The sequence below is a fragment of the Muscardinus avellanarius genome (assembly GCF_963383645.1).
Source record: "Muscardinus avellanarius genome assembly, chromosome: 4".
Taxonomy (NCBI): Eukaryota; Metazoa; Chordata; class Mammalia; order Rodentia; family Gliridae; genus Muscardinus; species Muscardinus avellanarius.
Genome location: NC_137789.1, coordinates 162,484,686 through 162,500,424, shown reverse-complemented (window position 1 = coordinate 162,500,424; position 15,739 = coordinate 162,484,686). Strand labels below are relative to the sequence as shown.

At 54.6% G+C, this 15,739-nt stretch overlaps 2 protein-coding genes across 2 annotated transcripts; both read left to right on the top strand.

Annotated features, from left to right (window-relative positions):
• Window positions 1-562: 562 nt before the first annotated feature.
• ECHS1 (enoyl-CoA hydratase, short chain 1) lies at window positions 563-8,239 on the top strand (the record flags this gene model as incomplete). The annotated part of the gene is made up of 8 exons (XM_080695321.1): window positions 563-650; window positions 2,146-2,343; window positions 2,823-2,950; window positions 3,559-3,658; window positions 4,575-4,679; window positions 5,538-5,657; window positions 6,628-6,695; window positions 8,174-8,239. 8 exons carry the CDS (start codon window positions 563-565, stop codon window positions 8,237-8,239), a joined length of 873 nt encoding a protein of 290 aa, XP_080551447.1.
• A 4,987-nt stretch (window positions 8,240-13,226) lies between these two features.
• On the top strand, window positions 13,227-15,348 carry FUOM (fucose mutarotase; the record flags this gene model as incomplete). Its single annotated transcript, XM_080694899.1, has 6 exons — window positions 13,227-13,311; window positions 13,839-13,907; window positions 14,071-14,141; window positions 14,239-14,337; window positions 14,954-15,027; window positions 15,288-15,348. 6 exons carry the CDS (start codon window positions 13,227-13,229, stop codon window positions 15,346-15,348), a joined length of 459 nt encoding a protein of 152 aa, XP_080551025.1.
• Between the last annotated feature and the right edge of the window lie 391 nt (window positions 15,349-15,739).

The window sequence follows — 15,739 nt, the reverse complement described above, 5'->3', positions numbered from 1 at the left end:
ATTTATGTAAAACCTTGACTCCTAATCTGGTGTTCAGAATCTCTGTGGTTGCCACGAAAAGCAGCAGTCTCGCGCCCGGTGTGCCATGAGGGCTGTGTCTGGACCTGTCATTTAAAACCCGTATCCAGCCAGGCGTGGTGGCACACGCTTGTAATCCCAGAATTCGGGAGGTTGAGACAGGAGGATCCCGGTTAGCAGACAGCCTCAGCTACTTAGTGAAACCCTCTGCAACTCAGTGAGACCCTGAATCAAAATAAAGAATAAAAAAAGGACAAGGGGTGTAGCTCGTAGGCTGAATGCCCCTGGGTTCCATCCCCAGACCTGCAAAGAAAAATAAATAAATAAAAGATAAAAAAGATAAAATGCAGTCTCCCCGGGCCAAGAAGGGCGGAGCGGGGTGCCCGCAGGCGCCGGCCAAGGCCACGCCCCTTTTACCACGCCTCTCGGCCGCACCCCCTGTCCGCGCCCCCAGGCCAGAGGTCGCGCCCCGCCCCTTCCGCTTCCGGGCGCGTCCCGACTCCGCCTGGGGCGGGGCGACTCAGCGGACGGGAGACGTCCGGCCATGGCCTCTCTGCGCGCTCTCCTTCTCGGCCTGCGCGGCCCGCTGCGGCCCCTGGCCCTGCGCCCCACGCCGCGGCCCTTCGCCTCGGGTGAGTGCGGGCCTGCACGAGGACGCAGCACCCCACGTGCCCAGCCTAGGCGAACCCCCAGCCTGCACCCTCCACCGGGCCCCATCTGGCCCCAGGCCCTCACCCCACACTCGGTTTTGAGTCGCTCCAGTCCCCTCATCCTGCTTGACTCTGGGCCGCTGGCCCGACGCAGACCCGGACCCGAACCCCTCTACACACGGTACTCAGATACCTGACCTGACCCAGCCCTCATGCTCCAGCCTGCCCACAGCCTTCAACTTGATCCTGAGCCCCCCAGTCGCCATGACCTTGGACCCACATTTCCCCCCAGCTTCACATGAGCCTAGCACCCCCCCCCCCAGTTCTTGACCCCATCTACGCCGTCCAGTCCCCGCCTGACCCTGGTGCCTGCAGAAGACCATGTCCAGGAGGACCTCCGTCTGGTCGGTCACTGCCACTTCTCCACTCCAGTGCTGGACCAAGTGCCAGGACCTCTGACCTGCTGGACACTTGGATGTTGGCTGTGAAACTCCATGTGTGTTTAGGTGGCTCTATGGTGATGGGCACTTCTGTTGAGCAAGCAGCCTAGGGATTGTGAACGCAGGCACTATTTGTCTGTGGTGCTCCTGTCCAGGCCCACCCCGTGTTCACTGCCTCTCCCTAGGCCTGTCCTTCAGACCATCTGGTCAGCAGTGCCATGCTCACACCCACTCTCCTCCCACAGCCGCCAGCTGACAGTCCTTTTCTCCCTTCCCTCCTGTCCCAGCCCACTTTCAGAGATTTTTCTTGTAGATACCACCCACTTCAGTATTGCAAAGGGTTCTTCCCAGACATGCCCCAGGGCTAGGCTTCTTCCTGCACCCTGTACTTCCAGCCAGCTAGTCAGTGGTGTTGGCTTCATCCCCAGTTCTTGGCTGACTTCTGCACCTCAACCTGGAACCAGCCATCAGTCTTTTCCTGGGTCTTGTATATAGCTGACATGCTGCTGCTCAGCACTCCACATGTGAGGGCTGGGGTTGTAGCTCAGTGGCAGAGCATATGTGAGGCTCTGGGTTCAATACCCAGGGCCAAAATCAAAGGGGAAGGCAACACTCAACCCCAACAAGCCCTCCGAACAGGCACTATTAGTTCTGGGAACTAACTGCCCAACATGTGATACCTGTTGTCTCTTGGGCTCACCTTCTTCCATACCAGTCCACTGCTTCCCCACTTCCAAGCTAGCGACCCCTCCCTCCTTTGCCTCTGTCTCCCTCCCACCAGGCTGTCCCCCAGCAAGGCCAGAGCTCTGTCCTCTCTCGCCTCGAGATGTTTGTTGCGAGAAGGCAATTCCCTGTCCCTGCACGTATTTGGAAAGCAGCTGTGTTCCATGGTGGAGGTTTTCTTTGCCTTAAGGAAACATTCAAGGAGATGCAAAAGAGGAGAGTGGTTGTGGGAGCTGCAGGGACAGGCAGCGCCCCTCGGTATCCGTACATTGACACCTGTGCGATGGAGATCTCCATTTGTCCACTTGCCCTAGGGGCCAACTTTGAGTACATCATCACCGAAAAAAAGGGAAAGAATAACAGTGTGGGGCTGATCCGATTGAACCGCCCCAAAGCACTCAACGCGCTCTGCAATGGCCTGATAGAGGAGCTCAATCGAGCGCTGGAGGCCTTTGAGGAGGACCCGGCCGTGGGAGCCATTGTGCTCACTGGAGGGGACAAGGCATTTGCAGGTATGCTGGGCAGCAGGAGTGGCGGGTATGGGAAGGGGTAAGACAGACTGTCCCTCTGTGGCGGGGTGCATGGCGGGTATGGAGGGGTAAGACAGACTGTCCCTCTGTGGCGGGGTGCATGGCGGGTATGGAGGGGTAAGACAGACTGTCCCTCTGTGGCGGGGTGCATCTCAGGATTTACTCAAGTGTAAAATGACTGGCCTGGATGAGCAGCTCTGGGTTGGACACTCCAGTGCACTTCACCAGCAGAACACCACGTATCCAGAGTGACCCAGGGCCGTCCAGGTTAGATGCCTGATGAGTCGTCCTGGCACCTGTCACCTTCCTTGGCCCCTGTGTTTCCTTGTCATAACAGGCACCCATGCTGGCCCTTCCCTGCCACCCCAGGCCTGCCCATGGTTCCTGCTCAGCTGCCTGTGGTTTAGGAGGTACAGGTCTGGTGGGGCCTCTGGTAACTGGAGCCTTGTTTCTGCCCATAGCTGGAGCTGATATTAAGGAAATGCAGAACCGGACATTCCAGGACTGTTACTCCAGCAAGTTCTTGAGCCATTGGGACCACCTGACGCAAATCAAGAAGCCAGTCATTGCTGCCGTCAATGGCTATGCTGTGAGTGTCCACATCGGGGTTGGCACGTGGGTAACTAGAGGGCCAGGTTCGTGGGGAGGGAACATGGTGGGTTGGCATGTGGCTTCCAGTAACTTCCACTGAGGGAGGAGGAAGAATCTTCTGGTGTCTGCTTTGTTTGTTGATGCTCAGTTGCTGGTCTCCCCAAGAGGCTGGTGGGCTTTGCTGTTGATTTACTGTCCTTTGACCTACACTGCACCTATGAAAGCAGCGCATCTTCCAGACCCATCAGCATGGACTGTGGAAAGCCACACAGCCATTCCACATGGTGGTCATTTAACGAAGCCCCTGTAGCCAGGGGTCAGCCAGACCCATTCCTGGGCACATGCTTGGTGGCTGCTCTTGAGCCACCACAGTAGAGCTGTGTGTTCACATCAGAGCCAAGAATGCTTACTGTCTGTCCTTTGCAGAAGAGCCTCTTCATTGCTAAGCAGTGCCAACCATTTGTAGGTCATTTATCCCAGTGCTTAACTTTGTGCCACTAGATTAATCTTTGCCAGGCCCTTTATGAAAAAGGCCAGTAAGCAAACAGAATGATTTCCTGCCTGTACCGTGCTGCAGAGCTCACCTGTGCAGTTGTTTTCTTGTAGCTTGGTGGGGGCTGTGAGCTTGCCATGATGTGTGACATCATCTACGCTGGTGAAAAAGCCCAGTTTGGACAGCCGGAAATACTGCTGGGGACGATCCCAGGTGAGAACACATCAACTTTAGCAGGCAGTTCTTCAAGGCCGCCCATGCCTCGGGGCCACGCCTGCATTCAGCCAGAGGTCCAAAATAATAGCCCCTTGTCTGGTCATGCTCGCTATGTGGACCTGATCGGAGGGCAGAGCAGACCTAACTGGCCTGGGATTCTAGCCCAACCCCATGTCTGGTAGCATCAGGCAGCATTACACTGACTCATAGCCACAGTGATTTTTTTTCCTGCTCCTGATCCATACCCTAGGCAGGTCCCCTGAAGGGCAAAAGCTTGGGAGCCAGAACAGTGACCTGGGGCTGGCACTAAGAGCTCTGCCTCATGTGACCCTGGCCTGTTCACTTCCATGCCTCTGGCCACACAGGTCACACTGCCTTCCCAAGCTCAGCACAGCAGGGAATCAGGACCTCCCCATCCCCGACCCCGAAGGGGCCTGGAATATTAGGCAAAGAGTAGCACCATCCACCTGCAGAGATCAGGCCAGGGTCCGAGACTGTGCTGTGAGTTCAGAGCATTTGTTCAGTGTCTGTTCCAGGAGAGGACAGCTGCACATGGAGTCAGGGAACTGTGGCAGGCTCTAGCATATTGGTGGAAGAACCTGAGGAGAACCCCTGGTGCTCCTAGATCAAGAGGCCTGCCCTGAGGTTTTTGGCGCTCTGCAGTCTGTCCCACCTGTTGGCTACTTGGTTCTACTGGATTTTGTTTTTGGCCTCGCCTTCATGCCCTATGAACTGGCTAGTAGAACACCTGTGGCTTCTCTTTTTTCCTTTTGTGGTGCTGGCAGTGGAACTCAGGACCTTGTGCATGTTAAGCATGTGCTCTGTCGGGGAGCCATGGCCCCAGCTCCTGTGGTTTCTTCTTGGCCTCACTCACTGCATAACCAGCTATGATCCGTGGCCCCTCTCCCTGCAGGTGCGGGGGGCACCCAGAGACTCACCCGTGCGGTCGGCAAGTCCCTGGCGATGGAGATGGTTCTCACTGGTGACCGTATCTCAGCCCAGGATGCCAAGCAAGCAGGTGGGACTGGTCTGCCCTCAGAGGCCGGGTAGGGACATGGCTCTGTTAGGTGTCCTTGGGGTAACTGGCACTAAAGCCACTGGGTCCCGAGGGCCCAGGAGGCTGACCACCTTTGGATTTTATAGCTTGAAGTATTTACCAGAGATGGGTATTCAGGTTGAAGAGTTGTAATGGAAGCTGGGTGTGAGACAGGAGGGTCACAGGCCAGCCTCAGCAACTGAGCGACACCCTCAGCATTTAGTGAGGCCCTATTTCAAAGTGAGAAGAAAGAGCCCGGCCTGGTGGCGCACGCTTGTAATCCCTGCATTTGGGAGACAGGAGGATCGTGGTTCGCGGCCAGCCTCAGCTACTTAGTGAGGCCCTTTGCAACTCAGTGAGACCCTGATTAAAAATAAAGAATAAAAAATAGGGCTGGGGGTTTAGCTTGGAGGTAGAATGCCCCTGGGTTCTACCCCCAGAACCAAAAAAAAGAAGAAATAAAATAGTGCTGGGGTTATAGCTCAGAGATAGAATAAATACTCTGGGTTCAATCCTGAATACTAAAAAAAAAAGAGTTATAGTAGAACATCCATTTCCTGTGGCCCAGCATAAGCAATGGGAGCTATAGGACCTTTCCAGCCAGACCTTTCCCTGGCCTGTTGGTGCCCATCATCCTTGTTCCTCCTGCTTCTGCCATCTAATGATGAGGACAGCCTGGTCTGAGCATCTGAGAGCGCAGTGACCTGACTGCGGAGGGGAGGGGCCAGCCCCTCTTCCAGGGAAGTGTCTCTGTTTAGCTCCCAGCAGTCACTGGAACTCCAAAGGAAATGGAATTTGTGCTCTTCCTAAATGTTATTCACCACCTTTTTTGAGTTCTAGGTCTTGTAAGCAAGATTTTTCCTGTTGAAACATTGGTTGACGAAGCCATTCAATGTGCAGAAAAAATTGCCAGCAATTCCAAAATTGTAGCAGCCATGGCCAAAGAATCCGTGAATGCAGGTAGGGGGCCACTGGAAAGAGCAAGTTGGGAGGCTTCCCCAGGACTTCATAGAAGGAATGTGAAGCTCTGGAAGACTACACCTGGCTCATCCTGGGCAGAAATGGAAGAATATTCAAAATTGTGATTTTGTTACTAGCGTTCCAGTTCAGTCCCTCCCAGATTGCATTGCTATACTTTGAGTGTCCCTTCGTACAGACCTGGGAGGTGACCGCATGTGTCACTGTGGAGGGACAAGGTAGGAAACAGCTGCAGACCCTGAAGTCAGGCTGGCCTCTAGCTCGTGGGAGAGCCCATTTTCCCTCCTGGGATCTGAGGCAGCCTGGCTCCCTGAAGATGTCCATGAGCCTGGGCGGTTGGTCTTGGTACTTCTGGTTCCCCTGCTGGCCATGCCCACCTGACCTCCCTCCTCAGAACAGTTACCGTGCGTCTTAAGGTAGCAGTTCATCTCAGCACTCGAAAGGCACTTGTGCTGGCCCAGTGTCTCCAGGCCTATGTTAGCACCTCCAGAGAGGATACAGCCTCTCCAAGGTTGCTGCTGGTCTCAGGCAGGTGAGCTTTTGTTGGGGAGCCAGCACACGGCGAGGCCATGGGGGAGCTGCTCAGTGTTGGGGCACGGTCGCAGTTGAAGGCTCACACTGCTCAGCCCACGCCCAGGCACCGCACTCTCTTCTGACTGCATCCTTAATTATCCTCTATGCCTCTGAGCTCCTAATTGGGCAGGTTTTGTCCTTCCGCCTTTTGTCCCAGCCCTCTGACCACCGATGAACATTCCGTAGGCCTGGGAGGGACAGACAGTTCACATGGCACCTCATCTTGGGCTGTGGGCTCACAGAGGGAGGTGCCCTGAGCCACAGAGAGCCGTGCAGACCTGGGCCTGAGTCGGTTTCTGTTGGGGCAGCGGACACCACGCAGGATGCTCTGCAGCCCAATGCAGCATCTCAGGTCATGACTGCGGGGTTTCTTTTCCAGCCTTTGAAATGACATTAACAGAAGGAAATAAGTTAGAGAAGAAACTCTTCTATTCAACCTTTGCGACCGTGAGTAAAGAGAGTGCTTGAGAATCAAGTGTGTTCTGGTTATGGGACTGCTGGGAACTATTCAGATTTTATCATTTAATGCCATTTCTTTCTAATCAGAACTGTTAGCTTCCCTCTTACTGGATCAGACTTGTTCTATCAGTGGGCCTTGCTTTTAGCAAAAAACAAAAAAAACAAAAAAACAGTATGTGGAGGTTAGAATGAAAAACTGTCTAGGGTTACTTCCTATTACAAAATGTCCTATAAACTACACCCTTTACAGCAGCTCCTTCATTTAAAATGCAGCTTATAGCTGGATTCATCAGTGGTGAAACCTGCAGTCCCAGCCACTCTTGAGTCTATGGAGTTATAGACCAGACTGGTAACATAGCAAGACCCTGTCTCAAAAATAAGTAAATTAAAAAAGCCGAGCATGATGGTGCATGCTTGTAATCCCAGTACTTGGGAGGCTGAGATAGGAGGATTGTAGATCGCAGGTTTATAGCCAGCCTCAGCTACTTAGTGAAGCCCTCAGCTATTTTAGTGAGACCCTGTTTCAAAATAAAAAATAGGGTTGGGGTATAGCTTGGAGGTAGAATGCCCCTGGGTTCAATCCTCAGTACTGCAAAAAAAAAAAAAAAAAAGTGGAAATGCATTTTATTTTATTCATATTTTTTCTAGGTTATTCCTCTTATTTGGGATATTTCAAATGTGTGATCATAACTATGATCTGATGCTTTAGAGCAGTATTTCCTAGGATTCTTACAAGTAATTTAAAAGAAATCATCTTTTTGTGTGTGTGTGTGTGTGGTACTGGGAATGGAACCCAGGGGCTTTCTACCTCTGGCCTACACCCCAGACCTATTTTACATTTTATTTGGAAACAGGGTCTTACTAAGTTGCTGAGAGCCTCACTAAGTAGCTGAGGCTGGCTTCGAACCTGTGTGATCCTCCTGTCTCAGCCTCCCAAGTACTGGGCTTACAAGTGTGTGCCACCATGCCTGGCAGAAATCTTCTGACATTATAATCCACCTCCTTTATTACCAGAAAGTCACATCTAGGTGTTTCATAAAAGATTAAAAATGGTTTGGACTCTAAAGGAAGAAATGGAGGGGTGTGTGTGTGTGTGTGTGTGTGTGTGTGTGTGTGTGTGTCCATCCTGTCTCTGCTTCTGTGGGTGCTGCTGAAACAGACCCTGCTGACCCAGGGGACGAGGTGACCAGAGGTTTCCTTGAGGCTCTCTGAGAAATGGCTGGAGTCGACACCTGCATGGGTCACTCCCGAGTGACTGTCACCTGAGTGTGTGGACCCCTGCCCTTCCCAAGGCCAGCCCTATTGGTCGGAATCCCATCCTCCTGCCTGCAAGTGGGCCTGCTGCAGATCGCCCTCCCTGCCCCATGAGCAGGGAGAGTGGGCCTGGGGGAAGCAGTGCAGGCAGGTGGTGGCAGGGCTCAGCGGGAAGAGGAGAATGTCACCTCTGTTTTCTCCCCTCCTTCCAGGATGACCGGAGAGAAGGCATGGCTGCATTTGTGGAGAAGAGAAAGGCCAACTTCAAAGACCACTGAGAACCTGCCTGGGCCTTGCACCTCTCCCTGAGAGGGAAACAGCTCTCAATTGAGAGGCAAATAAATCATCCTTCTGAGAGTGCCATGCGGTTTCTTGCCAGTGGCTGTGGACTGTGGCCTCCGCTCGAGTGCTCACGTGCCCGGCCGCGCTCTCTCAGCCCTTGGAGAGTCAGTCACATTGCCTTCCGAACAGAGCGCTTTCTTCTGCATCAAAGATTCTTCTGAGGCGCCTTCAGCGTGTTTAATTTTTTACTTCACTTCAGAAACTGAGGTGCTCACTCTGTAGCTGTCCCTCTGCGCACATTCCTCTGCACGTACCGCGTTCAGATGGAAAGCAGGCACCTGCCTGCCCAGGCCTGTGCTCCCAGCCGACAGATGTGGCTGCTCAGGGGAACACACTCCTGTGTGCTGATTTTGAACAGAATAATGCTGATTAAAGTGATTACTTCAAGTTAGTTATGCTTTTAGTCATCTCTTAGAGGACAAATAAATTAGTTGTCTTTTTTTATTATCGTGAGTGATAGCATTCAAATAAAACGGAAGCCCTTAAAGGCATCCCCACATCACACCCCAGGGTAACTAACCACTGTGAATGGCTGGTTTTGCAGCCTGCTTGGATTCCTCCGTCCACATGTCCACAGGGGCTTAAATGCAGTTTGGCTTCAAACGTGGGTTCCTTTCACATTTCTGCATAGTCTCTGTGCAAACGCACCTGGTTTCCTTTCTACATGTGTTGTGTAGGTGTGTCTCTCTCAGTGCCATTCCTCTCAGTTGTGGTATTACACAGGACATACACTTTACCCTCTTACCCGTGTCTAAGTGTGTGGCCATTCCATCAAGCACATTTACACTGTGCAGACATCACCGCCATCCACTCCTAGAACCTTATCTTCTTAAACTGAAACTGTCTCCACCAAACACTGACTCCCTGGCCCATAGCATCACCATTCAAATTTGTGAATGTTATACCCCTGGTACCTCATGTAAGTCAACTCACACAGTATTTATTTGTCTGTTTGTGTCTAGACTATTCCACTTAAACAATGCAGTGAATTAAGTGCTTGTACCCCCCATCCTGTGTTGGACTCCTAACCCCCAAGGTAATGGTATCGGGAGGTGAGGCCTTGTGGTTGGAGGTGGCGTGCTTACGAGAGGGCGTGCTCTCCCCCACACAACGCTATGGAAAGGCACTATGCATGAAGCTGTGTTAGCTTTTTGTCACTGACCAAGATGCCAGACAAGAACAGCTTAGGGAAGGAGATGCAGTTCACAGTTGACCAGCTCCCCAGGCAGAAACATCACGGCAAAGGAAAGCTGCTCGGCACCTGGCAGACGAGAAGCAAAGCAAGAAGAGAGCCAAGGAGAAGATATAGCCTTGCAAGGCACGCCCACCCAAAGCGGTCTGATGCCTATAACTAGGTCCCACTCAGCCACCAACTGATTAGTCACCAAATGGATGCACCTGTGATGACATCAGAGCCTTCATGACCCAGTCTTTGCCTCGGAGGACAGTCCAGAGTCACATCATACATAGCCCAGGCCCTCACCAGAATGACTGCCTTGCTCGACTCCAGCCTCCTACCATGAGGGATCAGTGTCATCTGCAGACCACCCGGTCCATGGCACCATCATAGCAGCCCAAGCACGGACAGCATGGTGTTCTCTGGATCATCGGTACTGAGTCATGCGTCAGAATCTCGCTTCTTTTCATTGCTGAGGAATAACCCCTGCTTGCGTTGCTGTAGTGGCCTCAAATCGTATGCTGTAGATGTGTCATTTCTATGGTGGTAGACATTTATTTTTGAAACTGGGTTGCTGTCTTGCCAGGCTGGTCTCCAACCCCTGGGAGGAATTGCTCCTGCTTCAGTCTCTGAGTAGCTGGGAGGACAGGTGTGCACCACCCAGTAGATGATGAGTCTTTAAAGCACCGGTTTCTTGCTGTTGGGACTGCCACAGATAACATGACAGTGACCCCTCTAACCACCCCTGTGTTTCAGTGGGACGTGCCGGGCTCTGGAGAAGGGCCTGCTGTGCACAGGGTTACCGGTGTGAGAGCCTGGTGGCCGGCAGGCTCATCAGGAGGGTGGCAGGCCTCTTCTGGGCACTCAGCACTTCCTGTGAGTGTGAGTGCTGCTTGCAACTGAACCCTTGAGACATTTGCTTAAAATGCATGTTCTCAGAGATGGACCAGAACCCAAGGGAGCCACTGGCATCCTGGGTCCTCACAGCCCCTGCTGGTTTCTGAGGCATAGAGAAGCAGAGTAAGGAGTGTGAATCAGAAGCATGCAGTGGCTGTCAGCCTCAGTGCCAGCTGCCACATGGGGTTTGGGGACCTAGCACACAGAAACCGAGTACCCTGTTGGAACCTGGTGGACATGTCACCGCCAAGGCTCTCTGGTGGCTCCAGGCTTCAGGAGGGCTGGCCTCATGCTTGGACCCTTGAGCAACATCAGGCACCTGGCAGGGCTCAGGGAAGCTGGGTGGTCAGTGAACCTGGCCAGAGAAAACCACCTCCCCTGTCACCAAATGTCTGCTGTTTATTCTCAAAATGCTAAACCTCTATTTCAATCTCTGTTTGCAAGAACATATTGGTGAGAGTGGAAGTCCTGAGTCTATATGGTGTCCCATGTCCTATGGTCTGGGGCCTCACAGGCAACCTGGGTCAGGGCTCCCAAGCCTCAGGTCAGCCTCACACCTGCTAAGGAGAGGCTGTGAAATCTGCATCAGAACAGAGACAGCAGCAAGTCCTCTGAGCCAGGGCTAGCCTGAGCCGCCGCCCGGACTCCATCAGTGGGGCTCGCCCTTCAGGCCTGAGCTGTGCTGGATGCAAACCAGGGCAGGGCTTGGCCCAGCTGGGCTTCAGGGTAAGACGTGTTCACACTGTAGGGAACATTCGTGGTTCGTCATGTGGCCAGTGCACAGCCAGGCTATGCTCTGCAGCTAGGCCAAAGCAAATGATGCCTCCCCTGCCTGGGGTCTGGGGTCAGGCGCCTTCCCACAGCATCGTGTGCAGTGCTGCCCCTGCCCACAGCCTGCACAGTGCAGTCATGGCCTGGGGCTGGCATGGACCAGGAGCCTGTGAGTCGTTGCCTGGAGGACTGGAGCTGGATGAGTAGAGGGTCACTTACTCGGAGAAAGGACTGAGCTGACTGTCACACACCTGGCTTTGCACATCTCAGATGATAGTTCACATTCAGCCACACAGATGCAGGCCTGTAATCTCAGTACTTGGAAAGCTAAAGAGAACTGCAGGTTTGAGGCCAGCTTCAGCAACTTAGCAAGACAGCAATTTAACAAGACCCGGTGTAGCTCAGGGGCAGCATGCTTTTGGGCTCAATCCTAACACCACATACATACACACAGAACAACCTTCTTGGTAGATAAGTCTCAGGGTCTTGTCTGTCTGGCACACTTATTTATGAACAGACACAAGGTCTCCCAGAGGACAGGAGCCAGGAGGTTAGACCCTGGTGGCTCCAGCTACGGACATGATCGTCTATTAAAGCTGAAGCCACGTGGAGGTTTGCGCTGGTGACACCATCAACCCTAGAGTCCAGAATAAACACGCACAGGAGGCATCAGTTTTAAGTGTACAAGGCAGGAAACAAAATGGAGAAAACCCATTGACTGGTGTGTTACCTTTCTATTGCTGTGGCAAAATGCCTGAGAGCAAGCTGGGCATGGTGGTGCACACCTCGAATCCCAGTCCTTGAGAGGCTGATTCACAGCCAGCCTCAGCAACTTAATGAGATCTTGTTTCAAAATAACAAGTGAAGTGGGGGGGGGGGTAGAACTTGGAGGTAGAATCCCTGGGTTCAATCCCCAGTACCACAAAAAAGCAAAACAAAAGCCTGAGGAACTCATAACAACTCATGAGGAGGAAGCTTATTTTGGCTCACTGTTCCTGAGGGTTCGGTCCCTGGTCACCTGGCCTGTTGCTTTGGGCCTTTGGCCAAGCAGCACATCATGGGGGGCACGTGGTAGAGAAAATCGCCCACCTCATGACAGCTGGAAGGCACATGTGAGGAGGGGAAGGGGCCAGCCTTGCAGTAAGCCTTCAAGGGCGCACCAGAGTGACCTAGCTCCCTTACACTGCCCCCCCCAGTGTTTCCACCACCTGCCAATAGCTTCAAGGCCAGACCAATAAGCCTCCAATGTATAGACTTCAGGGGAAACCCCAAATCCACACTTTAACAATTTGTTTAAATCTTCATATGCATTGAGCATCTGTCTCCATAATTTTATTTTTAGCAATGGAACCCCAGTTGCTTTTTGTTTTTTTCAGTGCCGGGGATTAAGCCCAGAGCCTCATACAAGCTAGGCTAGGCAAGTGCTCTACTGTGTCAACACCCTCTCTTCTTAATTTTCTCACAGACCAGCCTCAAGCTCCCTAGCTCAAGCAACCCTCCTGCCGCAGCCTCTCCAGAAGCTGGGACTTCAGGTTCTTCCTTCTGTGCTCAGCTTACCCCAGGGTTTGAGATGCCTGTTGGAGACTCCTTTTCATACTGCCTCAGCCAGGATCCTGCTAGAAGCAAGGAAGGGCTCAACTTTGCACCTGTGGAGAGTGCTCGTCGGACTGGGCACACTCCATTAGCTGGGTTCCACTTGGCAGAGACAGGAGCCCACACCTAGCCCTGAGTACTTCTGGCTGGTCCCAGGCCAGGATCCAGGAAATCCTGCACAGTGAGCTATCAGAAAACGCCCTAGGGCTCATACTCCAGCACACCTCCTACCTGTGGTGCTCTGACAGGCCTCACAGGCTTGGGGCTCTGTTTGCCCTTGATGCTGACAACCTTCCTTCTCGCCTGCCCTGTTAGTGGCCTCTGGCACTTTAACACAGGACAAGGGGGTGGGGTGGGCGGTAAGCCTCCTGGCTGGAGCAGGAACTGCTCTGTCCCACAGGACGAACTTCCAGAGCTCTCCCCCAGCTGCCACCGCCTGGGCCAGGCCCGCCCACCTTGGCCCCGCCCAGTCCTGAGACTCGGCCATGGTGGTGCTCAAGGGTGTCCCCGCGCTGCTGTCCCCTGAGCTGCTGTACGCGCTGGCGCGAATGGGGCATGGAGACGAGATTGGTGAGCAAGCGAGGCGGCTGCAGAAACCCTGGGCAGGAGTCCAGCCACGCTGGTGCCCTGTGCCCTCAGCAGGGAGGCAGGGAGAGGACGTGCCCAGTGCTGCCCTTCGGAGAGGAAGACCCAGGGCCCTCCCCCTAGGCCAACAAGCCCAGACAGTCACCAGGTGGGGGTGGACCTTGGCTCAGGCAGGGCTTTCTCCAGCCCAGTGTTCCCAGCCAGGGGTTCCCAGGCTGGATGCCGGCTCACCAGATTCTTCCTTCCGGCCTCCTAAACCCTGCCCAGGCCTACTGAGGGACTGAGGGCCCTGGGCCAAGGCTTAGTGGCTGGAGGCAGGACACACTGTACCTCTTCTCCCCCAAGACAGGGATTTGACCCTCCCAACCCTTGTCTTTATACTTCCCCTACTCTGAAGGGGTATGGGGTGAACCACCTTCGTGCCCACTGACCAGAGAGGACGGGCTGGCTGACCATGGTGGGTGCTGTGGCCTTCTAGGAGGGTGCATACTGACCAGGGTCTGTCTTCAAAGTTCTTGCAGACTTGAACTTCCCTACCTCCTCCATCTGCCAGTGTGGGCCCACGGAGATCCGGGCAGACGGTGAGGGAGGCAGGGACTGTGGGTGGGCAGTGGTCCTGGCACGTGGCTGCTCTTCTGTCCTGGGCCCCCAGCCATCCTTACTAGCGGCTCACTGGGGCCCAGGAGTGAGTTGGAGGGAGATCCAGGGCATGGGCAGAAGAAGTCTAAGACCCCCCAATCCTAGGACTGGGCATCCCGCAGCTCCTGGAGGCTGTGCTGAAGCTCCTGCCCCTGGACACCTACGTGGAGAGCCCGGTGAGAGCCACAGGCCATGCTGCTATTCTGGGCTGAACCCTCACCAGTGGGGGAGTCCTGGAGGTGCCCAGGGCTCAGAGCTGACCCCTGTCCCCAGGCTGCTGTCATGGAGCTGGTGCCCAGCGACAAGGAGAGGGGCATGCCGACCCCAGTGTGGAAAGAGTACGAGTCCCTCCTGCTCGAGGCTGGCTGCGGGGTGAGCCTGGGCCTGGGAAGGGGCAGAGGCGCTGCCTCCGGGGTCCAATGTCCTCCAACAGCCCTCACCACAGCTATGGGGCACCCGGCACACCAGGCTCCCAGTGCTGGCTGCACCTGGGCCATGTGGTGTCTCCCTCTGCTTCCTGGCTCCCACCGCCTTCTCACATCCTGACCTGTCTGCCGGAGGTCGTCTCAATGGCCCTGTGGGAGGGGGTGTCTGCCCTTGCTGACCTCTGCAGGTGTGCTCCCAAGTCTCCCTCTTTGCCACAGTTCATGTGCCTGCCCGGTGAGGGCATCTGCCCGCTTCCTGGTTAACCCTTGGCAGGTCTTGGGCTGGTCTACCTGGGCAGGACTCCTGGGGCCACTCAGAGATGCAGAAGCCTGCAAGCAGCCCCAGGCCAGAGGACGCCACCTCCGGCTCACCTACAGCCCTGGACAGACGCAAGAGAAGCCCACTGTTCCCACTGTTCTTGGAGTCAGAGGCTGAGCGCTCTTGGGCCCTCTGCCCCAGGAGAACCAGAGAAATGGAGCCCAAAGGGCCCTGCCTCCTGGTGTCCCTGCCTTCTGCACAGAACTCAGCTGGGTCCCTCCAACTGTGTGGTTTTGTCTTCCAGAAAGCCCTGGTGAAGATAGAGAGGTTTGAATTTTATGAACGAGCCAAAAAGGCCTTTGCTGTTGTTGCAACTGGGTGGGTTCCAGGTGGGGTGTGCCCGCCCCAGTTCCCTGGGAAGACCCCCTTCCTCTGTTGGGCTCCCATCCAGCAGGCTCAGGGTCCAATGCAAAGAGGGAGGGACTGGGGCAGGCAGGGTCCCTGCTTGCCCAAGGTAGCTGGTGTTTGGACTTTGTCCAGCAGGTGGGATGGAAGCAGATGGGATCCTCATGTCCCTAGAAGACAGAGCCGGGGCCTTGGCCCTGGCCCCCATGCAGCTCAGCTTGGCCCTTCTGCAGGGAGACGGCCCTCTATGGGAACATCATCCTCAAGAAAGGGACGCTTGACCTTGGCTCCTGATGCTCGGTCAGTGAAGACTGTTCCAGGCCATGAAGAGTCGACAGTGCCCTGAGCCCAGCCAACATGCCCCGGCGCACTGGACTGGGCCCAGCAAGGGGAGGGAACCTGTTGGCCCTGGGGCTAGGGACAGGCCACTGACTAGGCCTAGGCTCCCCACTTCTGAGAATGATGGGAAAATGCAGTGGTTGTCAACCTTCAGTCTAAAGGCTCTGTTCTTCGTGGGCCTGTTTGATGCTGAGCACTTTGATGCTGAGCTGCTGCCCCCAAAGGACACCCCCTGGAATCCTCAAGGGGGACTCCACCTGCAAGGGGAGGCCCAGGGCTCCAGGGTGCCTGGCAGAAGCCCAGAGGTGGGTGCAGTGGCTGCCTGGTGGTTTGGGTGAGGTGGGGC